At 35.2% G+C, this 24,095-nt stretch overlaps 1 protein-coding gene across 3 annotated transcripts in view; it reads left to right on the top strand.

Moving 5' to 3' along the window:
• SH3GLB1 (SH3 domain containing GRB2 like, endophilin B1) overlaps nt 1-16,884 on the top strand; it is a 40,002-nt gene extending 23,118 nt beyond the window's left edge. For 2 of the 3 annotated variants that reach the window (XM_045547598.1, XM_045547599.1), the window contains 4 exons: nt 8,967-9,056; nt 9,428-9,528; nt 15,861-16,092; nt 16,424-16,884. In XM_045547598.1, coding sequence (XP_045403554.1) covers nt 8,967-9,056; nt 9,428-9,528; nt 15,861-16,092; nt 16,424-16,531 — 531 coding nt within the window. In that variant the 3' untranslated portion in view covers nt 16,532-16,884. Of the gene's footprint in view, nt 1-2,978; nt 3,066-8,966; nt 9,057-9,427; nt 9,529-15,860; nt 16,093-16,423 lie in introns of all 3 variants that reach the window. The other variant, XM_045547600.1, reaches the window with a different exon arrangement.
• The last annotated feature ends 7,211 nt before the right edge of the window (nt 16,885-24,095 follow it).

Below are 24,095 nucleotides of genomic sequence, written 5' to 3'. Positions count from 1 at the left end.
AGCAAAAACGAGACCCCGTCTCTACTAAAAATAGAAAGAAATGATTTGGACAGCTAAAAATATATATAGAGAGAAAAAATTAGCCAGGCATGGTGGCACATGCCTGTAGTCTCAGCTACTCGGGAGGCTGAGGCAGGAGGATCGCTTAAGCCCAGGAGTTTGAGATTGCTGTGAGCTAGGCTGACGCCACGGCACTCACTCTAGCCCGGGCAACAGAGCGAGACTCTGACGCAAAAAAAAAAGAAAAAAGAATCATTGCCTTAATGAGCATATTACCACAATGCTGGTAGAAATGTGGTAGTTCTTTTGCTTGGGGGAAGAAAGGTTGAGAATTGGTTTAGAGCGAAGTTTAAAATGGTGATAACTTGTTGTTGAATAGTGATATCTTATAAGATGACTCCAATACCTTCTATGAGCAGAATAAGTTATTTTTTTCTATAGGATTCCCTTTGTTGAAGATTCTGTATTAGCAATTGCTAGAGAAGAGCTATCTTTGATGAAATGTAAATTCCAAATTCACTGGCATTTTCACTTCAGAGTTTATGATGACATCATCATCATGAACAACATAAACTTCCCTAAAGAGACCATCTGCAGAATCGAAACTTTTAAAATGAGTACTATAGATAGCAAGAGACCCTAAATTAGTTTTAGTTTCTTAGTTAGTAATAATGAATTTGTATAGTAAAGTATAAATTGATTTTTAAGGTACTAATTTCATAATCAAGAAAAAAGTTATATAAGGATCATTTAGAAATAAATATTTGAACTGGAACAGAATCTCTTTATTTAAAATGCCTACATGTGCCCAGTGATGATTATGGAATAAGACTACTGCTTTTCTACCTGGAAAAATGCCAGAACACACATAAATTTAACAGTATACAAAGTCCTTTGATTATTCTAAATTATTTTACCACTGCTATTTAAATGAGTAAGAACTAAATATAATAGCAGATCAATTTTGAGAGATGTTTCCTTTCAATATATCTAGAAAAGATCTTGGCAATTTTTTTGTGCTATGTGTTTTTGAAGACCATTTTTATGGGAATTTGTTTAAAATTAAAGTGAAAAATGATACAAATGACTATTCAGCAATTCATTTATGCATAGCTCTTCTAGAATTTATATGTTACATAAAACAAAATTTAACTGTAGCCAAATATTAAAAATATTAGTCTAGATAAAAATTCACATTTCCTGATTTTAGTTATATTCTTTTCCGTAGATAACCATTTCATTTTTCTTCAAACTTTATAGCAGTAAATCTGAAATACTTTGGGAAAGAAAGTTCCTCTTAGTTGATTATTTCATAAAGTTTTTATTTGGTGATCCTTTTTCCCCCCTGTATTTCTCTTCTGTTTTACTTAAAGAATACAAAAGAATAGAAACCACTAGGAGTTTGCGTTTGCTTTTTTTTCCCCCTCCTTTGACACTTTCCTAGTTCCTAGTTGGCAACTGAAGAGGTTAATCTAACCCCAGACTTTCTTTGAATTTACTTCTTTATAAATTTCTGTGGATTAATTATTTTGTGACTAGTTACTCCTCTGCTTGTAAGGTTTGAGACCTGTGCATATCAGCACTTTTTAAAAAACTTTCTTGCTAATTTCCTTTTTTTTTAATTCTGTATTTGTTGATTGCTAATTTTGTGCAGGGTACTCTCTTGAGGAAGAGTTCATAGATAATGTAAAATCTCTACTGCCTGCCCTAAGCCTATTATCTAGTATAGTAAATTAAACTTTTTAATGATATGTAGCCCTATCAGTAAAAAAATTTCTGCCTGTACTCCAATATTTCTACTTCACTGACTTCTGTTTTATGAGCATGTAAGAATGATAAAGCAACATCAAAGGCATTTCTCAAAAATATATCAGTTAAGCAGAAAAAAGAACACCTTAATGTTTCACAATGAACAAAAATACAGTTTTGCAAATAGTTTATATATTTGGTAAAACTTATGTCAGGGAAGCAAGGGCAAAATATAACTACAGGTTGAGGTATCCCTAAACTAGAAATCTGAAAAGCTTCAAAATCTGAGTCTTTTGAGTGCCTACATAATGCTCAAAGGAAATGATCACTGGAACTTTTTGGATTAGGGTTGCTCGACTAGTAAGTATAACATAAATATTCTAAAATTAAAAAAAAACTCTGAAACACTTCTGGTCCAAGCATTTTGGATAAGGGAAACTCAACCTGTAATGCATTTAAATTATAAGGCATCTATATTTACTAATCTTAATCCGATATAATCTTCTTTTTAAATTATTTTAGAGTTTTGTTAATGGGAAGAAAAAAATCAGTTGGTTTCAAAGCTCTCCAGTATTTAGAGGTTTAGACCTCTATTATTGTGGAGCATCTAAATTTGATGGAAAATATTTCAAGTAACATCATATAGCAGGTATGTTCCTCTACCTACTTTAGTACTTCCACAGTGGTCTAAATCTTTAATGTGTAAACTCAATAAATTTATAGCACCATCACATAACCTTAACTTTAAATTCAAACGTGTATATATAAAGTTTATTAGAAATACGAGGATTGACATGCCTTTCATGTTTCTTCAGGACATGCCAAGACCTGGCTGAGGCTGATTGAAAGAGAACGTGATTGAAGGCATCATAAATTCATAAAATAGAAATGATCTTTGAATAGGAAAATTGTGGGTAGGCAAAAGGACTTTCATAGGTGAAAATTTAATAAGATTTTTTAGGTAACTGGCAGTTTTTAAGGTGATATGTCTTCCCTAAATGATTCTAATTAAAAATCGAGCATCAACCATATTTGAAATTTTTGGAAAAAGTAAATAGACACCACTATGTGAAACTTCATAGAATAATATAGTTGGGTTTTTTTGAAGTAGAAAAATTTTATTGGCTCCTTTAATACTTGTTTAGTGTATTCTTTATTGTGCAGAAGTAACTTGTTTCACTGTGTTCATTGGTATAATGTGTTCTTTGTCTCTTACCTATGCACTTAAGCAACTAAACTCAGCTCGCCTTGAAGGAGATAACATTATGGTAAATTTCTCTTACATGCTCAACTTCCTGCATGTAAAATGGCTGAAGGTTTGTTGGCCTACTGTGTTTTCTACATCTTGAATAAAGTGCCTTCTCTTGCTATTAGCTGCATGTAAAATTCTAAAGTAGTTGAAGCCATGCATTCATTATGTCTAACAAAAATACAAGGAAAAAATACTAGCTGAAATGACACCGGAACTTGAAGAAAAGAAATTGTGTATTCTAATTGCCAAATATATTGATTATGCCAATACATATTTTGGAATCTGAATTTATACCTAATACATAGTGCCTTTTTGCACCCAGTATAAAATACTAATTTAAGCTAGCACTTCATATTTTGGCAAAGAAAATTAACAAAATTTACTTTATTTAGAGAAAAGTATAAAGCATACAAATTAACTTTGTTCCTTTGTAGCTTCATTGTTTACCTTATATTCACCCAAACTCAACATAGAATTAATTTTTTCTGCCATTCCAGGCCAAGACAACTCCAATAGGTTAGGTATTCCTATAGTGGCCAAACCCATTCTCTATCCAGTGCTAACTCACTTAAAGTTTCAGAATGGTGATAGCCTTGGACAAGAATAGAGAAGAATAATTGTTTTATAGTATCCAATGTATATATTTAGCTCAATTTGAGAAAAATTTTGTGATATTAGAAATTTTTAATTTTTGTGAAATAAAACTGTAAAGTCTGAATGTAGCCAATAAAATTTATAGATACAGTGTTTTGTATTATACTTCTAGATATATTACTTCCATTAGAAGGGTAAGAATCTGCAGTAAAATTAATAATATTAATAAATTGGCAATTAACTGACTGCTTTTATTCCATGCATTGACTAAAACCAGGAAAATAATCTGTCTAAGGGGGAAAGATTATTGTACAGAATACATAAAATGTGTTTTTGTTTTTGGGAGGTTTTTAACTATAATTATTGAAGCCCTGGCTAAATTATGGCTTTCTTTAAATAGCAAGAGAATGCATTCTTTTATTTCCATTGTCCTATCTATATAGGTAAATGAAAAGGGTGAGACTTATATTTTAGTCATTGCTAATTTAGTATATAAATCGTAAATTTTCTTTTGTCTTAGGTACAAATATCATATTAAACAATCAGTAGGACTTTGTTTCATTTATTAATACTAATATAATCTACGTATTAATAGTAAGATATATAACTCTAATAATTTTAAATTTATTAGATCTCCAGTTTGTTTCCCTCAAAAATGCTATGTCAGCATTCAGCTTATGTTAATTCCTGCTTTGCTTTCATTTCCTAAAACTCTAGAATTTATAACTAAATGAAAAGTTAGAAATCATTTAGTCCAAACCTCTCATTTTACAGATGAGAAAGCTGGAACTAAGAGGTTAGATTTTCCCAATTTGGGGAAAATGTTATTCTTGTTAATTTATAGAATTAGCATAAGATTTAAAAATTGATAGTACTGATACATATAAACGGCATACTTTTACATACTGTACTGACTTAGTTACTACTGTGTTTAATCTATTAATATGATACTAGAAAAGGAGAGTGTATCATTTGAAATAAAATATTTACATTTTTCTATACTAAGTTGTAGAAAATGTTAAATTCCAACTTTCTTTCATGCTCTATATTTTTCTCTAATTTTTAATGCTGGCTAGATTTGGGCAGAGGAAGTGACAAAAGTAAGTAAATTATTAAACTACAGAATTATGAAACAAGAATTTAATTGTCATTCATTCAGTAAATATTTATTGGGCAACAACTGTGGGTCCAGTCACAGTCTATGTTACTATATCTTATAAAATCTGCAAATTACGGAAATGCTCAAGTCTCTTTAGCCAATAGCTTCACAGAGCAGAATAACAATACTGTAGAGATGTAGTTTGCATATACCCTGATAAATCTTAGATACCTGTTACATTAAGTGTTAATCTTAAAATGCCTTGCTAGAAGACAGTTCAAATACTTAATTTATTCATTGTAACTATTTTTTTAAATGACAGTTTTTAAAATGTAAAGAATAGTTAATACCATGTCCTGTATCTTCAGGCAATTGGACATATGTGTCACACAAATTTTTTAGGTAACTGAGACTTGTTCACTCTAGCACAAAAGTTAATTTTTCTCAGTCATGTTAGTTGAAAATGTTTGTTAAAAATGTACTTTACTATTTGCTACATTAAATACAGGATAGAAAATATTTAATTTTGCTTACAGCTAAGGTCACTAATATGAATATTCATTATTGTACTGTGTAACAGTTGGATCTGTTGTTCGTTTTTCAAGTATGTTGTCTCCTCCCTCAGTGTCAGACTGTTACTTCTAGAAGCTGTCCATATGACTGCTTCTAGCAGTCCTTCTGCCTGTGTTACCATTTCTAATGTTCTCTGGGCTGGGAAATCAAGTAATTAAGCAAGAATTTAAGGAATAAAATTATGACTTTAGTGCAGACTTGTTTCAAATGCTATTTTAGATTTTCAGCACTTTTCATTTTAGTCCTTATGTTCGGGCCTACCAAAATTTGACCTCCAGATGAGGATGATGCTGGGGATTGAGGATAGGTGATAATAGTGGCCCCTAACTATTAATAGCTTTATAAACTTTAATTTTTGTTTTCTGGCTTTGTAGGAATGCTAATTATACAGTCTGTTCTACACATAGGCCATTTACGCTCTCATCTCCCTTTGTAGAATCCATTCATCAACTTTGTTATAGTTCAACCCTGGCTTCTGACTTCTCCCTGAATCTCTTTAATAAAAGAAAATATAGGTTAAATAAGAAAACCAGAGTGTCTTCCCCTCTGGTTGTCATACAGGTCCACCAAAAAATTTGACTTGAGTTTTGCAATCTTTACAAGTTTACGAAATAGTTGATATAATAAATGGAAAGAAACTCATAAAACAAATGTTTATATTGTATATGTTAAACCTTAAGAAATATATCAAAATGGATTTGGGGGGTTCTTCTATACTTCTCACATATGTCATTTTTATAATTAAAAAATTGATAAATTTTAAAACTTCATATTCTCAGAATATTTTAAGATTTTAAGCCCATAGGAAAAGTAGGTTACATCGACCAAGATTGTCTCAGCAAATGCCTCAGAAGCATGACCAAAATTTTTCTTTTATAAATACCCTGTCCTGATAACATGGTCCAACAGATTCCTGCCCATTTTCCATCTTAAAGTAACTCTTCTTGCTTACCTAATCCATGTTATGCTATCATATAGTCTAGATCAATTAGTCTAGTAATGGTAAGTTTTTTTTTTTGTTTTTTTTTTTTTTTTTGAGACAGAGTCTCGCTTTGTTGCCCGGGCTAGAGTGAGTGCCGTGGCGTCAGCCTAGCTCACAGCAACCTCAGACTCCTGGGCTTAAAGGATCCTACTGCCTCAGCCTCCCGGGTAGCTGGGACTACAGGCATGCGCCACCATGCCCGGCTAATTTTTTCTATATATATATATTTTTAGCTGTCCAAATCATTTCTTTCTATTTTTAGTAGAGACGGGGTCTCGTTTTTGCTCAGGCTGGTCTCGAACTCCTGAGCTCAAACGATCCGCCCGCCTCGGCCTCCCAGAGTGCTAGGATTACAGGCGTGAGCAACCATGCCCGGCTAGTAATGGTAATTTTAAGAGTAGAAGGCCTTCACCCTAAAATTTTACATCTTAATTGTAAAATTAAGTCAGGGAATGAGATCTTTGAGGACAGATCTCGTTAGAATCTCAGTCGGCCCTTTAAATTTATTGTCTTTCTTTAAACCTTTCTTATCTATCTTTCTAATATCGATCATTTTCTTCCCAAGTAAACTGATTATGCTAAACCTAGTTTAAATTTCCTTAGCCTCTCAGATTATTATGATCAATTATGTGTGTCACAAGTATAGATGGCTTGGGACATTTGACTGTGTTTGAAGCCACCCCAAACACACACTGAAACTTATTCAAGAAATGAGATTCGTTCCTTTCTTATCATTTACCTTTTTTATATATAAAATCTAGATTGTACAGAAAAATGACTTCCTAAACTTTGTAACATGGTGCCCTTCTTCACAATTACATATTAAATTTTGCTCAAACCTAGAAGACTGATTTCTCATCCTTAATGAGATCATGTAATATTTTTTATTCAGTATACTTAGCATTAAAACATTTCCACTTCAGTCTCAAGCTTCCTGGTCACCTTAATCTGCTACCTAGCTTACTTGTTTACACCTTGTACAGAAATACTACCATTTAGTAGGCTTTTCTGTCATTTCTACTAAAAGTCATTAAATCGTACTTTCACAATCAAAGACCTACATGGAACTAGCCTGGTTTACTTACAAAGTTCATTTATTTTTTATTTGCTGTAGTTACTCCTATTAATCAAAGCCTTTTTGTATTCAACCAAGCAGAACAGTAAATAGTGCAAATGTAACATTGGAGGGATTGGTTTTCCTTAATGCTTTCCTGAGGGAAGAACATTGATTCTTTTCTTCTCCTAGGACTTTTTTATGCTTCATACTAGCTTGCAGATGAAGTTTACTTTACCCCTGCTATCAAAACACCATCATTCTGGTTCTAGTCAAGTAAATTTAATTTCAATTCTTGACTTACTGAGCAATTCAAGCTTATGTCTACAAATCCAATCTAGGGGTCTTAGTCCCTTCTGCTAGGTTTGTTGACTGTGGGATACTATAGCAACTGATTATCTGCTTTGCTGCTACTTCCTTGTTGACTGGCTCACTAGGTTAACTATTGCCACCAAAGGATGAAAGAAAAGCTCGGGCCTGAAAGGAAAAATTTCAGATCTTGTTTTTATGCTTACTACATTTTGGAAACATTGTAAATTATTTACATGAGGGGGAAGCTATGTATGCTGGAGAAGTAGTAAAAATATCAGTATAATGACATTCTCATCAATGATGATTCCCAGTGGGGGATAAGCTAATTATTTTGAGTGGGCTGTGAGTTTTATTTTCTCCTCCCCACTTATTACCAACCAACTCTGGCTAAATGTTTGAGATGGTTTTTGCCAATATTTCCTGTTTTTAGATCTTGTTGATTTGTCAGTGAACTATTTTGCCCCGACACTAAGTCTATATCAGATGGTTGAAGCCAGAAGTGATATGCTATTATATATATCATCTCTTCCTAACTCCAAAGTCCATGACTTCAACTTAGTAGCTTAAAATCAGCCGTGGTGGGAGTATTTATACCACGAAAGTCTGGCAGTGAGAGCTTTTTTTTTTCCTCAGAGAACAGTTTACCAACACAACACTGATTGAAGGTCAGCCATAAATTGCAGAAAAACTTTTTAAAACCCTAGTATATATCTTAACATAATTCTGCTTATGGTATATTTTGTGCATAGTTTAGAAAGGAAATTTAAAAGAAAGATATTTAGAATGTAAGAAAAAGAATCCTTTGAAGGAACCTAAGAACTCTGTCCCTAGCTACAAGTGTTTGGTAACCAAACACAAAAGGTAAAAAATCCTGTGGCTTCACTCTGAAGTCTTTTGCATTTGAAATTGAAGACTATCTTTAACTTCAAAGTAAAAAACTATAGTAATAATTGAGAATTTTTTTGCAGTAATATTATTTTATGCTTGCTAAACTGTAGTAATCTTAAAATGTTATAAAATATTAAAATTTAGCAAAATTGATACTAAAAATACATGAAAATATCTGGAAGGTCCCATAGTTTTTCTAGGCTTTTTTGAGTATATCATTAAGCTTTGGTATTAATAGATTCTTTTGAGTCAAGTACTGGTAAGGAATCAGTTCTACTGAAGTTGAGTAATATAGAAAAGCTAAGGTCTAGAAATGAGGAACCAATTTAGATACAAGCAGAATCAGGGAATTGCCAGAGTATCACTTGGGCTTTGCTTAGGGGATTTTTTAACCGTCTAAACAAATGTATATAAGATGGACTAAGTCTTTTAATGAGATTCTAAAACTATGTTCTAATTTAAGTCTGAACAGGAATTAAGAATAACTCAAAGTGAATTTGATCGCCAAGCAGAGATTACCAGGCTTCTGCTAGAAGGAATCAGCAGTACACATGTAAGTGTTATTTATTGGAAATTCATTTAGAACCAAAGTCCTGAGGCAATTTGGGGAGGAAAAACCAAACTTCCTTTACAGTCATTTATCAGAAAATTTAAATTGTAGCATTTTCCAAGATAGGTGAAGAAATATTTTAAATTTTTGTTTACACCTCATCACCTAGTTCTCCCACCCTCATCATATCCACTTGTTGGGATTTACTGGCTAAGCAGAGTTTGTTACTATACAGAGATAGTCTTAAGTCTTGTAGTAAGATACTAGATATTGGTGATGCTCCTTCAGTACATTGTCGTGCTCTGTCTCCCCTTTGCATTTGCCACTTTAAGCAGATTATAGAACTAAGAACTAACTATAACTTTCTTTTACAGGCCCATCACCTTCGTTGTCTGAATGACTTTGTAGAAGCCCAGATGACTTACTATGCACAATGTTACCAGTACATGTTAGACCTCCAGAAACAACTGGGAAGGTGATAATTTATTTTTCACATATAAAACTCCTGATAAGAGAAGTTCCAATTTTTGCACATGAGCTAATAGTAGGAATGAAGGTTAGAATCTAAAGGCTTTTTAGAATTGGATTCTTTTTTTCTTTTTAGGGAAGTAATTATCAGACTTCTGAGGTAACAAATCATTTTGAACTGTCTGGCACAGAAGAATGTTAACAGAGATGAGATGATAATTTAAGTGAATACCTTATTAGTGCTCTATAAAGAAATCTTGAAAGTGTTTGAGTCCACTTTTCTCTGGCTGCTGAATACTTTTTGCTATAGGTTGAGGAAGATATAGTTGCACTGACACTTAGTTACCCGTAAAGATAAACTAATTTATACCTTTTCATTACTTACTATATTGAAAAAAAAAGTTTTACAATATTCTGTAAGACTTCATGTCCACTGATGTGATTATTTTGAGTATGATAATATACTTTAAAGCAAAATGATAGTATGTAAAGCACACATAGCCCAATCATTCATTCATCAAATATTTGTTGACTACCTACCATGTGCCAGGGTTTTATAGTAAACAAAACAGGCAAAAATCCTTGCCTTTATGGAGCTCACATTGTAAGGTGACACTAGAAATAAAATTATGTACACGGGGCAAGTATGATCTCCATTCTCACAACATTTAGTCTAGGTAGAAACATAGTCCATTGGTGGACAGACGATGGGATAAGCAGAAAGTTAGAAGCACAGAGTAATGTGAGGGCATCTAACTTGTAACTTAAGTACCCCTAACAAACTTTCCCAGATGAAATTATCTTAGTAGGAATAAGCCACATGATGAAAGGGGCACAGCTGAACATTTTCCAAGCAAAGGAAGAACATGTAAAAAAGGCCCAAGGAAAGAGAGTAGTATGGTAAGTTCAGGGAACTGATAGTTGTTCATTCTTGTTGGATCATCGTGTTCAAGTTAAGAGTTGAATGGTAGTTGAGTCTGGAGGAGCCAAGCCAGAGTCATATCACTAATGACCTTTAAAGTAAGTTATGGTAAGGAGTTCGGGATTTATATAGCAAGAAACCATTAAAGCAGGGGAGTGATGTGTCATTTGAAGGAGGAATATCAAGAAAAATTTTTTCAAGAAACAAGGTAAAAATAAAGTTACTTTGCTGTTCCTTTCTGCACATTAATCCTTCAAAATTAGGCCTAGAACAAAATTAGGCACATCCACAAAACCAATTGTGGATCTTAAAAATGAGTTGTAGCCAAATGTCATTAGTTATTCTAATGGAATTTACAGAATGATTTACATTTGTATATATTAGAGGGTTTGTTAGTGATATTAATATCTGAAGGCAGAGCACCACTTTATCTCTACATCATTACAACTATTTTAAGTCCAAGAAGCCTTAGTACTTCTTTCCCACTTTGTCCTGAAACTCTGGGAGTACAGCAAAGGGGTTGCTCTTGTTACCATTCATATTTGCGTTCTGCTTAAAAGCCATACAATGCCTGAAACTCAGACATATAAAAAATATCTAGTTATTACTGCACTTCAGGATAAGCTCCAACATAATAAAGTAAAACCAGTGCTTTAATTCTAGAAAAGAGAGTCTAGCTTGTCTCTCTGCCCTCAAAAAATTATATTACTGCTAAGGACCAATGACAGTGGAAGAAATTTCAGCCCTTTAATTTGTTTCAAGTTATGCTTTTTAAGACAGTACATAGAAATATTCAAATGTAGAACTTCACAAATCATCCAGATCCACACCAACAAATTTAAAAGCTATTTATGAAGAGTAGAACCAGGTTGTATTGTTAATAGTTGTAATAGCAGTACCAACAGGCAGTAGTAGTAACTGAATAACAGCAATCACTTCTATAGGGCTTATGTTATACCCAGGCACTCTTCCAGATACCTCATGTGTTATTAACTTTGTAACTCTTCACCACCAAATGAGGTGGCTACTATTATTATTCAGATGTCAAAGATGAGGAAACAGAAGTACTTGTCACAAGATTAGTAAATGTATTTTAATAATTGGAATGCTTTTACATATCAACCTCGTAGTGGCTTAATTGATTGACATTATTACAGTAAGTAATTTCTCTGATTTTTTTAGATGTTTCTATAAAAGTTCTTACAAGGTGAAAATGGCCTTGCAGTTTTTTGGGTTTTTTAAATCTGTACAAAATTGACTTAGGTAGACTTCAGTGGCTAAGCAAAGACTAATTATACTGGGAAATTTTAAAGTAAAATTCATGGTACAAAAAAGCCATGTGTGTATATACATATACATATAAATGGAAAAAGTTTATTTTTTATTTTCAGAAATGTATGTATTTAATCGTTGCTGAAGAACCACGCTCACTGAGGAAGGGATGCTAGGAAATGTGGTCTTAATTTTAAAGAGTAAAACCTGAATTAGAAATTATTTCTTTTTATCATTGGAACACTTTATCCATCAGAGAAACATCTACTTTTAATTGTTAAAATGCACTGTTCTAGGCATGGAGGATACAGTTAAACAAAACAATCAAAATCCCTGCCTTCATGGAACCTACATTCTATTGGAGGTAGAAGGGAGCAGAAAATCAATATGTATGTAAGTTATATAGTATATTAGAAGGTGATAAATGCTACAGAGAAAAAGACAGCAGGGGAAGAGAAAGTTGGGGGCAGAGAAAGATGTGAGAAAGCAAAGCATGCAGCCATCTGAGAGAAGATGCTCCGGGAGAGTGTGCAGCAAGTACACAAACCCTGAAGCAGAAACATAGCTGGCATGTTCTAGGAACAGCAAGAAAGGCTTGGCCAGAAATGAATAGAGGAAACATGTAGGGCTTTGAAAGCCACTGTGTTTAGACTTCGGTCTTTACTCAGAGATGAGGAGCCACTGGAGAGTTTTGAGCTGAAAAGTGATATAATTTGATTTTAGGCTTTAACAGGATCATTCTGGCTGCTGTATTGAGGATAGATGTTAGTGGACATGGGTGGAAGCTGACAGACCTGTTTTGAAATTATTGCAATGATTTAGTCAATAATCCAGTTAGAAGATGATAGTGGTTTGGATCAGGGTGATTATGGTAGACGTGATGGAAGTTGTCAGCTTCTAGGTGTGTCTTAAAGTTAGAGCCAGCAGGGTTTGCTGACAGACAACGTGAGTATAGGACTTGAGTCAAGAATTACTGTAAGTTTTTGGCCTGGGCAACTGAAAGAATGGAGTGATAGTTATTAAAATGGGGAATGCCACAGGAGGAACAGGTTTCAGGGATTGGGCAAGGGAGAGCAGATTAGGTATCAGAAGCCCAGTTTTAGACATGTTAAATTTGAGATAGCTATTAAATATTTAAATGGAGCTATCCAAATTTAGGATATGCAAGTATGGAATGTGAGGGTAGGGGGGTGAATTAGATATATAAATTAGAGAGTTGTGAGCATATCAAAGATCTTTAAATCTGTGAGATTAGACGAATCACCAAAGGAGTAAGTGTAGAGAAAAGAAGATGACCAAGGACTGACCCCTGTGGTACTCCAACATGGAGAGCTGAGGAACCAGGCGAGGAGAATGGTAAAGAGTGAGCAGTGAGGTACTATGTAAACCAAAAGTATGGCCTGCAAGTCAAGTGAAGAACATGTGTGAAAATGGAAAGGTGTGGTCACTGGACAGGTCAAGTGAATTGAGGACCAAATTGACTATTGGATTTAGGAACACTGAAGTCATTGCTGACCTTGACAAGAGTAGTTTTGGTGAAACAGTAGGGGCAAAGTGTGTTTGTAACATAAGAGACTGGGAGAAGAGGAATTGTGATAGTAAGTTTAGGTAAATCTTTAAAGGAGTGTTGGTGTGAAGAGAAACAGAAATGGAGCAATAGCCAGAGGAGAGAGTGAAGTCTAGTGATTTTTTGTTTGTTTGTTTGTTTTAAGATAGGAGAAATAAGAGCATGTTTGTAAGCTGATGGGAATGGTAGAGTAGATGTAGAAATTATGATAACGTGGGAGAGAAAAGAAAGAATTGCTGGAATGATATCCCTGAGAGGCAAAAGGGGATGAGATGCTGTGCTCCTGTGGAAGAATCAGCCTCAGACACATAGACAACTCATCTGTGGTAAGAAAAGAATGACCAAAAGCATGGTCGTTTCCTGGTGGTTCTTTTTCCTCTCAGTTAAAAGGAAACAAGCTCATCAGCTGAGTGTAATGGTTAGGGGAAAATTGCCGGAATTTTGAAGATGGATGAGACAGTATGAAATAGTCATCAGGAGAATGGAAAGTGACAGTGAATGAATGAACTAGAGAAATGTTATAATTGCCAGGCAGCATGATGTACCTACTTAAGGTTCCTAAGTATAAATTAAATGTAAAACCAAACAGCAAGCTTTTCTGTTTTTCTCCTGGCACAGTAGATGCATGGATACTGAGTAGGTAAATAGGGAGGTTTTTACTGAAAGTACAGTGAAGTGAGGGGCATCAAAGATGAAGACCATATGCAAGGAAGTGATTATAATAATTAACTATGGACATGAAAAGAGTGTTGGTAGGATCATAGGTCTTGTGGGCTTATTGAAGTGAAAGTACTAGAAATAAAAAGGTGATAGAGAATGGGATGGTGGAAATTATGATTATTGGAAGGGTTGTAGTTACTGGAATAGATAAGGTCTAGATGTGACCAGGGGGAATGGGTGGCTGAAGTAGGATAAGGTAAGATACAGAATCACTAGAAGAGAAGAGTCGATGGATCAAAGAGGCTAAAGTATTAGAAGAATTGTCCAAATAGATATTAAAGTCACCAAGAATTAAGTAAGATGCAGTGTCAGTGAGCTAGAAATGAAAGGGAGGGAATGAGGCATCTGCAAATGATTACAATAAGAGATAGTGGGTAGTACATAAACGAATAACATGGAATTGAAAGATTGGGTAGAATTGGTTAGAGCCTAAAAATAAACACTAGCATAAGGGGGTGAAGGGGAAGGTTTAAAGATACAAGGAATTTTGCCGATGGCTGATTTCCAGATGGCACAATTGTCATAAAGAGAAAAGGGGAATTTTGTTTTCTGGCACGATGGATTTCATCCAGCTTACTGTGTGAAAGGCCTTTTATATTTCAACTAATGGATTTATTAAAACATAAATAAGAATTTTCATAGATAATTTCTAACCTTAGAAGTGGTTGAATTAGAATGATTATAGGCCAGCTGTTTTATACTGTTTTCCATTTAGTAGTGTTGGGGAAACAGTAGCCTTCAAATAAATTGAAAATTCTAATAATCTTTAAATTGTTTATAAGCACATTAGTCACAAGATTTCACTGATTTCTAATAAAACTTTTCTTTTTTTCCTAAAAATAGAATAAAAATGAACATGTAAAATTTGACCTATTCTCCCATTGAGTCTTCTATTTCATTATGAAATTATCAGTCATAACATTATTTGAATGTCTATCTCCTCACTTGTCTGTATGTCCTTAAGGAAATGATATCTTTTTTGAGACAGAGTCTCCCTCTGTCGCCCCACCTAGAGTATAGTGGCGTCATCATAGCTCACTACAACCTCAAACTCCTGGGCTCAAGCGATCCTCCTGCCTCAGCCTACTACCAAGTAGCTGGGACTACAGGTGCGCGCCACCATGCCCAGCTAATTTTTTTTTTTTTTTTTTTTTTTTTTTGGTAAAGATGAGGTCTCGCTCTTGCTCAGGTTGGTCTTGGACTCTTGACCTCAAGTGATCTTCCCACTTCAGCCTCCAACAGTGCTAGGATTACACGAGTGAGCTACCACACTTGTCCATCATTTCATCTTTATGTCTTCTGCTTGTGGTAGTAATGCTGAACATGTAGATAATAAATATTTGTCATTTTATTGAATAAGAAAATGTGATTGGACTGGTTTTATTTAAAAAAGTTTAGGTATTCAAACATTTCTCAGGGAATTAACTTGAGAAAGCATCATTCTTGTGATAGTGTCTAAGTTTTCATTGATATTTTTATTTAACAATTCATAAAGAGAGGAAAATATTAATAATACTAACAGAAGTTTTTTGGTAGTACTTTAAGATAAACCATCCTTTTTTTCCTGGGGGAAAAAAATAGCCATTATGTCTACTTAAAAATTTTAAGTTGATACTATAGGACAGATTTGAAACAAACTTTGAAGGATTTATATTTGAATACCATCTGAATTGTCTCTCGTATAATTGGCCCAAGAGGGGAAAGGAAGATGGCACACTTTGTCATTAAAATACTGTTAATACCCATAAATCTTTTTCCAGTGTGGAGGTTGGTAGAAAGTAAACAGTGCCACCAAGTGGTGATATTAAGGAACTTTAATCATTTGGAAATGAATAATTGGCTGCTTTCTTTTCAACAGTTTTCCATCCAATTATCTTTGTAACAACAATCAAACTGCTGCGACACCTACACCATCTGTTTTACCAAATGTTATTGGTTCTTCTGCCATGGCTTCAACTAGTGGCCTGGTAATCACCCCTCCTCCTGCCAACCTCAATGACGTTAAGGAGTACAATGGCAGCAGGAAGGCCAGAGTTCTCTATGATTATGATGCTGCAAACAGTACTGAATTATCACTTCTAGCAGATGAGGTGAGTATTGTGGGTATGAGAAGAAAAGTATAAAAAGTGCAAATTCTTCCTTATTTATTTGAAAATAGTTTATCATGAATGTTTTGTAGATTTCAGATGGATATATTAACATTTTATAAAATTTTAGTTCCTATCGAATGTAATAGAATATCACAGAAATATTTAAAACTTTAACTGCTAAAGAACTTGAAGATGTGTAAAACTGCCTCCTATAAAATCTTTTATCTTTTAGCAAAATTAATATTTAAAGTCCTTTGGCGAATTAAACAAATTAAATACAACTATGATCATTTTTAATGTAGTTAACAACTGGAAATATTTTATTTTGTAGGTGATCACTGTGTTCAGTGTCATTGGAATGGATTCAGACTGGCTAATGGGGGAAAGAGGAAATCAGAAGGGCAAGGTGCCAATTACCTACTTAGAACTGCTCAATTAAATAGGTGGACTGTGGAAAGATTACCCATCATGACATTGTATTTATGTACAATTAACTCTAAATAAAGCAGGTTTGAGTATCTTCCATGTTAATGTCTTAAGAGACTGAAAATACCAGCTATCAGAAACTGGCCTTTCTGCCAATAAAGTTGCATGATAAATATTTCATTACAGAATTTATGTTACAACTTTCATGCCAAGAATGTTTTCTTACAAAACTCTTTTTACTGAAGTTTCACTAATAAGCAGCTTCTACTTTTGAGCCTCAACTTAAAGCAGAAGAACTGTTTTCTACTGAATTTTTCATTAACAGCAAGCTTTTGTTTTATGTAAAATAAATCTATTGTGAATTGATATCAGTGACTCATTTATTAGGGATAATTAATAGCCAAAGAGTAAAAATAAAATTTGTTTTAAACTTTTGGTTTAAAAGAGAGCTCCAGGATATAAAAAAAAACTTCTGTTTTGAAGAATAGACTGTTTCTAAATGCTTCCATAAACAGAAATGGCAGTTATCCCTTGTTTACTTTGTTTTCCAGCAGAAATCAGATGATTTCAGTACTATGTTTTGATGAGTTATTTTGGGTTTGTTTTGTTTTGTTTTTAAACACTACTGGTTTCTTTTAAATTTAAGAACAACTAGTTATTGAAAGGCATTACCATATTTCTCTGATAAATTTGTAGTTAGGGTTCTAAAACATCTGGTATAAATTCAGTTCACTGAACATGTTTTTAAGATTACTCAGTTGACACAACTTAATGCAAAATCAGAATTGAATCCATTAAGAACATACTGCAGTAAAGAGGATTTGTTCTTATGGAACAACAAATCTGTATAAAAATATGGATTAATGCAACTGTATTCATTATAAAGTAAATTATACACAAAATAAATTTTCAGTTTCTCTGAGCTTACTCTTAACATATGTTCATTAATAAATTTAATATTTTATCTTGGTCAGGATCTTTGCTTATGAAACACACACTCATGAAATTATTAGTGATACATTTGAAGCCAGAAAATTGCTATTTGGGCTATGCTATGAATCAGCAAATTGGCAGATCGTTCGCATGTTAAGACTTCTGTTCTCATTCTCATTCATTCATTCAACAAACATTTGTTGAGGACCAGGTACTATACCGATCAATTGTGGATACTACCCTGAACAAGATACACAGTCCTTGCCACTGCAGAGCTTAAGACCAGTAGAGGATACAGAAAAATAAACCAGCAGTTGTTCTGTAATAGGATCAGTACTATGATAGAAAAAATATAGGATACTGTGTTTGGGAGTCACCTAACTCGGAATTGGAGAGTGAGAGATGGTTTAAGAAAAAGTGTTCCAGGTAGAGGGAAAAAGATGTTGCAGGCCTTCAGCCAAAAGAACATGGCATATTCTGACAACTAAAAGTATTAATAATTTACTCTGGCTTAAGCTTGAAGTACAAAAGTAAAGTTCATTTATTCAGGGAATGTTAATCTATCAAAATGATTCTTTTTGGTACTCTAAAAGAAAGATGAATACTTAAATACCATTTTAAAATATCCTTTTGTGTTAAGAGCTCCTAATATATTGATAATTTAATTCACAGTCCAAACTTTAGTTGTTACCTTTTTGTCTCTGTGCTGAGACAAATTCTTCTACAATTTTAATAGTTTATAAGATGTTTTAACACTGTGAATTGCTGTATTCTTAAAGAACTGCAAAAGCTGCTCATGCTGGTTAGTTTTTATGGAACCAAGTACAGGAAACTTTTTTGCACCCCCCTCAGAAAGGAAGTTCGACAGCCTAGTGTATCATCTGTTCTGTTACAGAAGTCCAGATATAGGTTTTGAAAGATTGTACCAAAACTTCAGGTCATCTTAAACAGCAACTTATTTCCCATAAAATTAGATTTATAGGAAATAGAGTGATAAAGGGGAAAAAGTATTAGTAATGGAATGAAATGGTCCTGGGTTCAAATCCTGTCTTCCTCACATACTGTGCTCTTTGAGCTTTAACTCAGATGTATAACTGCCATTTCCTTACTAGTAAAATGAGGGTAATAATTATACTACCTTAGGGTGGTTGTGAGTATTATATAGCAAATGTTAACTTGTATTTCAGGTGCTTTTAGGGAAAGGGTTGGCACGTAGTAAACATTCTGTAAATATCAGTTTCCCCATGTGAACCCCAGTAGCTTCCTCACCTACTAAGACTGTGGGCCTTGTTTATGACTGTACCAGAGGTACCTCTTTATGTCTGGGCTCTGTTTACTCCCTATCTGTCCTATCCTCCACCCTCTTTAAATCAGACCCCAATCTGGGTTTAACCTCACCACAGTCAGTATAAATTCTTTATCAGATCTTTCTGTTTTCCATCAGGTGAATGTTGATTATAGTAACCCAATAACGTACAGAAGCCTTCAATAATAAGTTTCTAAGGCTTCTTATACCTTTGTCTACCATAAATCCACCATAATATGTAGGCTTGCTTTTATGTTTATTACTTTTTATTTTAATGAGGTTTTGTTTGTTTGGTTGATGTTTTGTTTTGGTTTTGGTTTATTTTAAAGTCACATGCTTAGTTTTTACTCAGGTAAAGGCCCATGAAGGTTCTTAGCCATGGAAGAAAAAGCTTAGGAAGCCTGTTAATTCATGGTGCAATTCATAATTATTAAATGAGCTCTGTGCCCTTGAGCTTAATCTAGAAGTATAGTAACATGTGAAGGATGCACATGTGAATGAAATAATAAACTAGGAAATAATTGTAGGCTCTTCTACAAACAGAAAAAAAGTGATTGAATTGTGTCTACCTTTGTCCTCATAGTAATCTAACCTTAAAATGTCATGGTATTAAAACTTTTTTTAGGGTGCTAATCAGAAAAATCCATATTGCAGGAGAGGAGGTCCCAAAAATGGGAATGTGCCTCATTCTGTGTAACATGGGCAGTAAGAAACCTGAACCCAGGATTACCAGTGTGGCTTAGAACCCATCCTCATAGTTTCCTGCTATCCTCCCCCAGAACCAAGGCACAAAATGAGACTGGGGAAGCCAGGGTTGGGGAGACATTTCCAAGATAAACTGGAGTGGAGGATGATGGAGGACAGGACAAGAAACCGTAGACTTGCTCACCCACAGAGGCCCAGCTTAGCTCCATGCTTTGCTGACAGGATTCCTGAAAATTCCTGCTCTGTCTCCTAAACACCTGAAATTTTGAAATATGTTGCCGTAGTATACAGCACTGCAAGCCTGGGTGAGGAGCCATAACGGATAGATGGCTTTATAGTTTGTCTTACAACCAACTTTGCCTCAACCCCTTCTCCAAATAAGATGAAGTAATCCTTACCTCATCATGAGTCTCAAAAGCTGGGAAGGGAGTTCCACAATCACAACTGCCTTTTCTCCCATATTATCGTAATTAGAAAGTCTGCTTAGTAGAGCAGTGGTTCTCAAAATGTGAAACCCCAGACTGGCAATATGAGCATCTCCTAGAAACTTGTTTAAAATGCTAATTACTATTTCCAAGTGCTTTCTACCTTCATTTGCACTTATCTTTTGTTTTCAAGGGCCTATGGAATTAGTCTTCCATGTGACAGCTTTTTAAATATTTTAAGATAAAAACTGAGTCTTCTAGTCTTTACTGTGTTCTAGCACTAATCATAATTGTAATTATAGTTATTTTTATAATCTATTTGCTTAGTCTATATCTGTCACTCTAGAATTTAGGCTCCCTCAGATACGGACTATGATTTTTTTGAGCACAGTTAAATGCCCAACTCTTAGCACGAAACCTAGAACATAGTAAGTACTCAATAAGTATTTGTTGAATGAAAGAAAAAATGCTAATTCATAAGCCTTCCCCAAGACCTACTGAATCAAACTCTCTGGGGGTGGGGCCCATCAATCTGTTATAACAAGCCATTTGAGTTAGTCTCTTGCACTCTAAAACTTGAGAAACACTGCAGTAGAACTAAGAGAACTTGCATTTCACCTTCAGGCCTACTATCTGACATCACTTGAAAACTTCTCCCTACCTTCTTGGACCCTTACCAATAACACTGCTCTGTCCAGTGTAGGGGAACCTTCTGATCTATATTATTAATACAAGTGCGTATGAAGGTAAAAGCATATGCTTAGTCGGAAATATTGCTTAGAATGTCAGTACTTGGTAGCTGTGGAGGGTTTCTAGAAATGGATCCCTTAGTCTGAAGAAGCATAAGCACTACCACCATCCACATTTTCGCTCAGCACAGTGCCTTTTAATTGGTGACAACCAATTAACATCAAACATGCTGACAAACTGTTAAAGTAGTATCAGACTAACGTGTACATCCCTGGGCCTCTTAGGTTGCTAAGTTCTCTAATTCCTACTTCAAAGGAGACTTTTTAAGAATTGTTAATGCTTTTTTATAATAGAAGTTATAGCCATGTTGGCAAAAAGAAAAAAATATGGTTTAATTCCACCATCTAGGTAGAACCACTGTTATTTAGGCATATGGCCTTCCAGACTCTTCTGTGCATTTATAGATTTTTTTTAAGGGGATCAAATTATACCTACTGTTTTGTAACTTTTTTTCACTTGACAATGCCATGACTATCTTGCTGTATCAAATATGTTTCTACACCTTTTTAATGGCTGCATGATATTCCATCATATGTGCCACATTTTATTAAACTGTTGAATTTTTAGGTTTCCAACTTTTCATTAATAAAGTGCTTTAAAGAACATCTTTTATGTGTTCTTAATTATTTCCCAAAACCAAATACTTTGAAGTGGAATTGCTATTGGATAGGGTATGCCAGTTTTTTAAAACTTTTGTTACTGCTGTGTTGTCCCCTAGAAAACTTTAAGCAATTTACATTTTATCAGCAGTATATGAAAGAATACTCTTTCTTTTTGGAGGGCTTCCAACAGAATGTTCTGGAGTCTTTGTTTTAAAGATAAGGGATAAGAGAAAGATAAAAAGACCCTGCAAAATTAAAGCAAAGATCAGTCTTAAATTTTTCTGACATGACATCATTTACTATTCTCCCTTAAGTCATGTATTTTATGATACTTTGGGAATGTTTGTAATTCTAGCTCTCTCTTGCTTTTATTCAGTTTCCTGAAAGCATTAGCACCTTTCTGACTTGTGCTGAAATGGTAGAACAATCTTAAGTACATTCTAGGAATTTTGGGGTAGCTTTAATGCAGGCTCACTGTTGATGGTTTTAGGGAGCATGGCCAAGGTGGGAAAAGTAGGACTTTAGAAAGTAGGCAGAACAGTGGCATTCGCACTTGGTTGCTTGGCCTTGTGTCAGTCATTAAACTTCTTTGAGCCTACTTGCTCGTCTCTAGAATGAGAATAACATAAACCTACTGTTAGGTAGATAGCGAGGGATTCCGGGTCTCCTAGGGATGAAAGTGGGTGCTGTTGCCTTGGTGCAATTGCCCCACCTGGGAATAAGGATGAGGGTGGGCTCCAGGCCCCCATCTTGGTCCTGCCTCACCCTAATCCTCTCCCAAGAGACTGCCGTACCTAGGGGAGGAGGCAATACCTTGTGAATCTGCCAATCATGACTTAGCATGCTGGCTGCAACAGAATGCAGAAGACTCTAGCCCACAGGCCAAGCTGCATAGATACCATAGAGTCTGGAAATTGACCTAGAACAACCCGCATGCATAGTAATGCAACTCCCAACTGTCCAAAGTGGTTCCATGGTGACATCTGAGCCACTAGGGAGGTCCCAATACGGGCACTATAAAACAAGATGCAGACCATAATCAAGGTCCTTTTTGAGCCCTTCCTTTTGCTCTTCCTTTGCTGTGACAATGGGTCTGGTCATCATCTGTGATGTATATATTATGCTCTGTAAACCTATATCTTGCTCTTGCCCTATAATCCCATCTTTCTCTCCTCAATAAACCTCATTTTCGTGCTTGCCTTACTTTGGTGTGTCTGGTCATTCTTTGGCCATGAGCACACTAAGAACGACATTTCAAAATAAAACCTGACACTATCTCATGTTAAAAGGATTAACCATATTATGAACAAAGTGGCCGACACGTAGTAGATGATAAATTACTTACTGGATTTCCAGATGACTGTGTTAGAGCAGTTGCTATTGTCAACCTCTGTGGAGTAAATATCATTGCCATTGCCAAATAAAATCTTCCTTGAAAGCTGTCACAATAAATGGACATTGCTTTGTATATCCTACTGTGTGTGTTTAATCTAATTCTTGTAGAATCTGGCTCATTTTTACAGTCAGGTATTCAAGTAATCTAACCTGATAAAACTCTCAGACAAGATATCTAGCTAGTGGAAGATTTCTTTCCTTCTTTTCTTTTCTTTCTTTTTTTTTTTTTTTAGAGAAACAGGGTCTTACTCTGTCACGCAGGCTGGAGTGCAGTGGTGCTGGCATAGCTCACTGTAACCTTGAACTCCTGGGCTCAAGTGATCCTCTTGCCTCAGCCTCAAGAGGTGCTAGAACTACAGGTGGGTGCACCACCACACCTGGCTAATTGGGGGGGTGGAGGGGAAAAACAGGGTTCTTGCTATGTTCCTCAGGCTGGTTTCGAATTCCTGGGCTCAAGCAATTCTCCCCCCTCAGCCTCCCAAAGTGCTGGGATTACAGGCCTGAGTCACCACGCCTGGCCCATATTGTTTTTAAACAGTGAGGAGGACACATCAGTCATGCCAAACTCCCTTCTCACTGAAACTGCCCCACCCTTGGCTCACAGCTGATCTTTGTTCTTCGGAGGACTGGACTGCTACCTGTGAGAGCCTGACACAGAAGACTCAGCTCAGTAAAGGTAATTAGCAAAGTCCCAGTAGCATCTCCAAGGATTGGAGAACACAGAATTGATTGATCCATAGCTCAAACTATTCAACCAACAAAGAGTGAATAGTAAGAAAATTTAAGGGGATTCTAAGTAAGGAGGCTATACAGGAGGCTTCAGGTTTATGAGAACAAGAAAAAGAACTGATTAGAGGTGAAAGGAGATGGGCTACTGCTATAAGCAACTTTTCTGAGAACCTGAAGCCTCAGGGTTTAGGGCACGTGTATCCAGCCAGTCCCATGAAGTTCTCTGAAACTTGAGCTACAGCACACAGAGTTCCCAACAACCACATACTTTGATGCCTGCTTGCCTTTTCTATATAGTTCTTCTGTTCAGCTCCACCTACAGGTCTTCTACTCAATTGTCAAGAGTAAGCTCAAACACTCCTTCCTCTAAGAAGATATTTCCGGATTCCCTCAGGCAGAGTTATGTACATACAACTATGGCAATTATTGCCTTGGATTGCAATTACTTGCTAATTTAGCTGAGTTCAAGGACAGGGATTTTGTGTCCCCTGACACCTAGCACACCTAAAGCTGAGTTTCGGCAAGCCCCATAGCTGCTTGCAGCATTCTAATTTCTATGAGAGATCTACCGATGACTGAGATTGGTACTATTACGTGTATTTGCTCTAAGAAACACTGCCCTTTTGGACACTGGTATCATAGAAAATGTCTATGAAGAATAAACCCCAAAATCTATTCTCATTATTACTTCCCATTGACTCTGGTTGATTTTACAGTGCTCATCACTGACTT

Source organism: Lemur catta, chromosome 3, assembly GCF_020740605.2.
Source record: "Lemur catta isolate mLemCat1 chromosome 3, mLemCat1.pri, whole genome shotgun sequence".
Classification (NCBI taxonomy): domain Eukaryota; kingdom Metazoa; phylum Chordata; class Mammalia; order Primates; family Lemuridae; genus Lemur; species Lemur catta.
The sequence above is the reverse complement of the archived record's forward strand: the minus strand, read 5'-3'. Positions and strand labels throughout refer to the sequence as shown.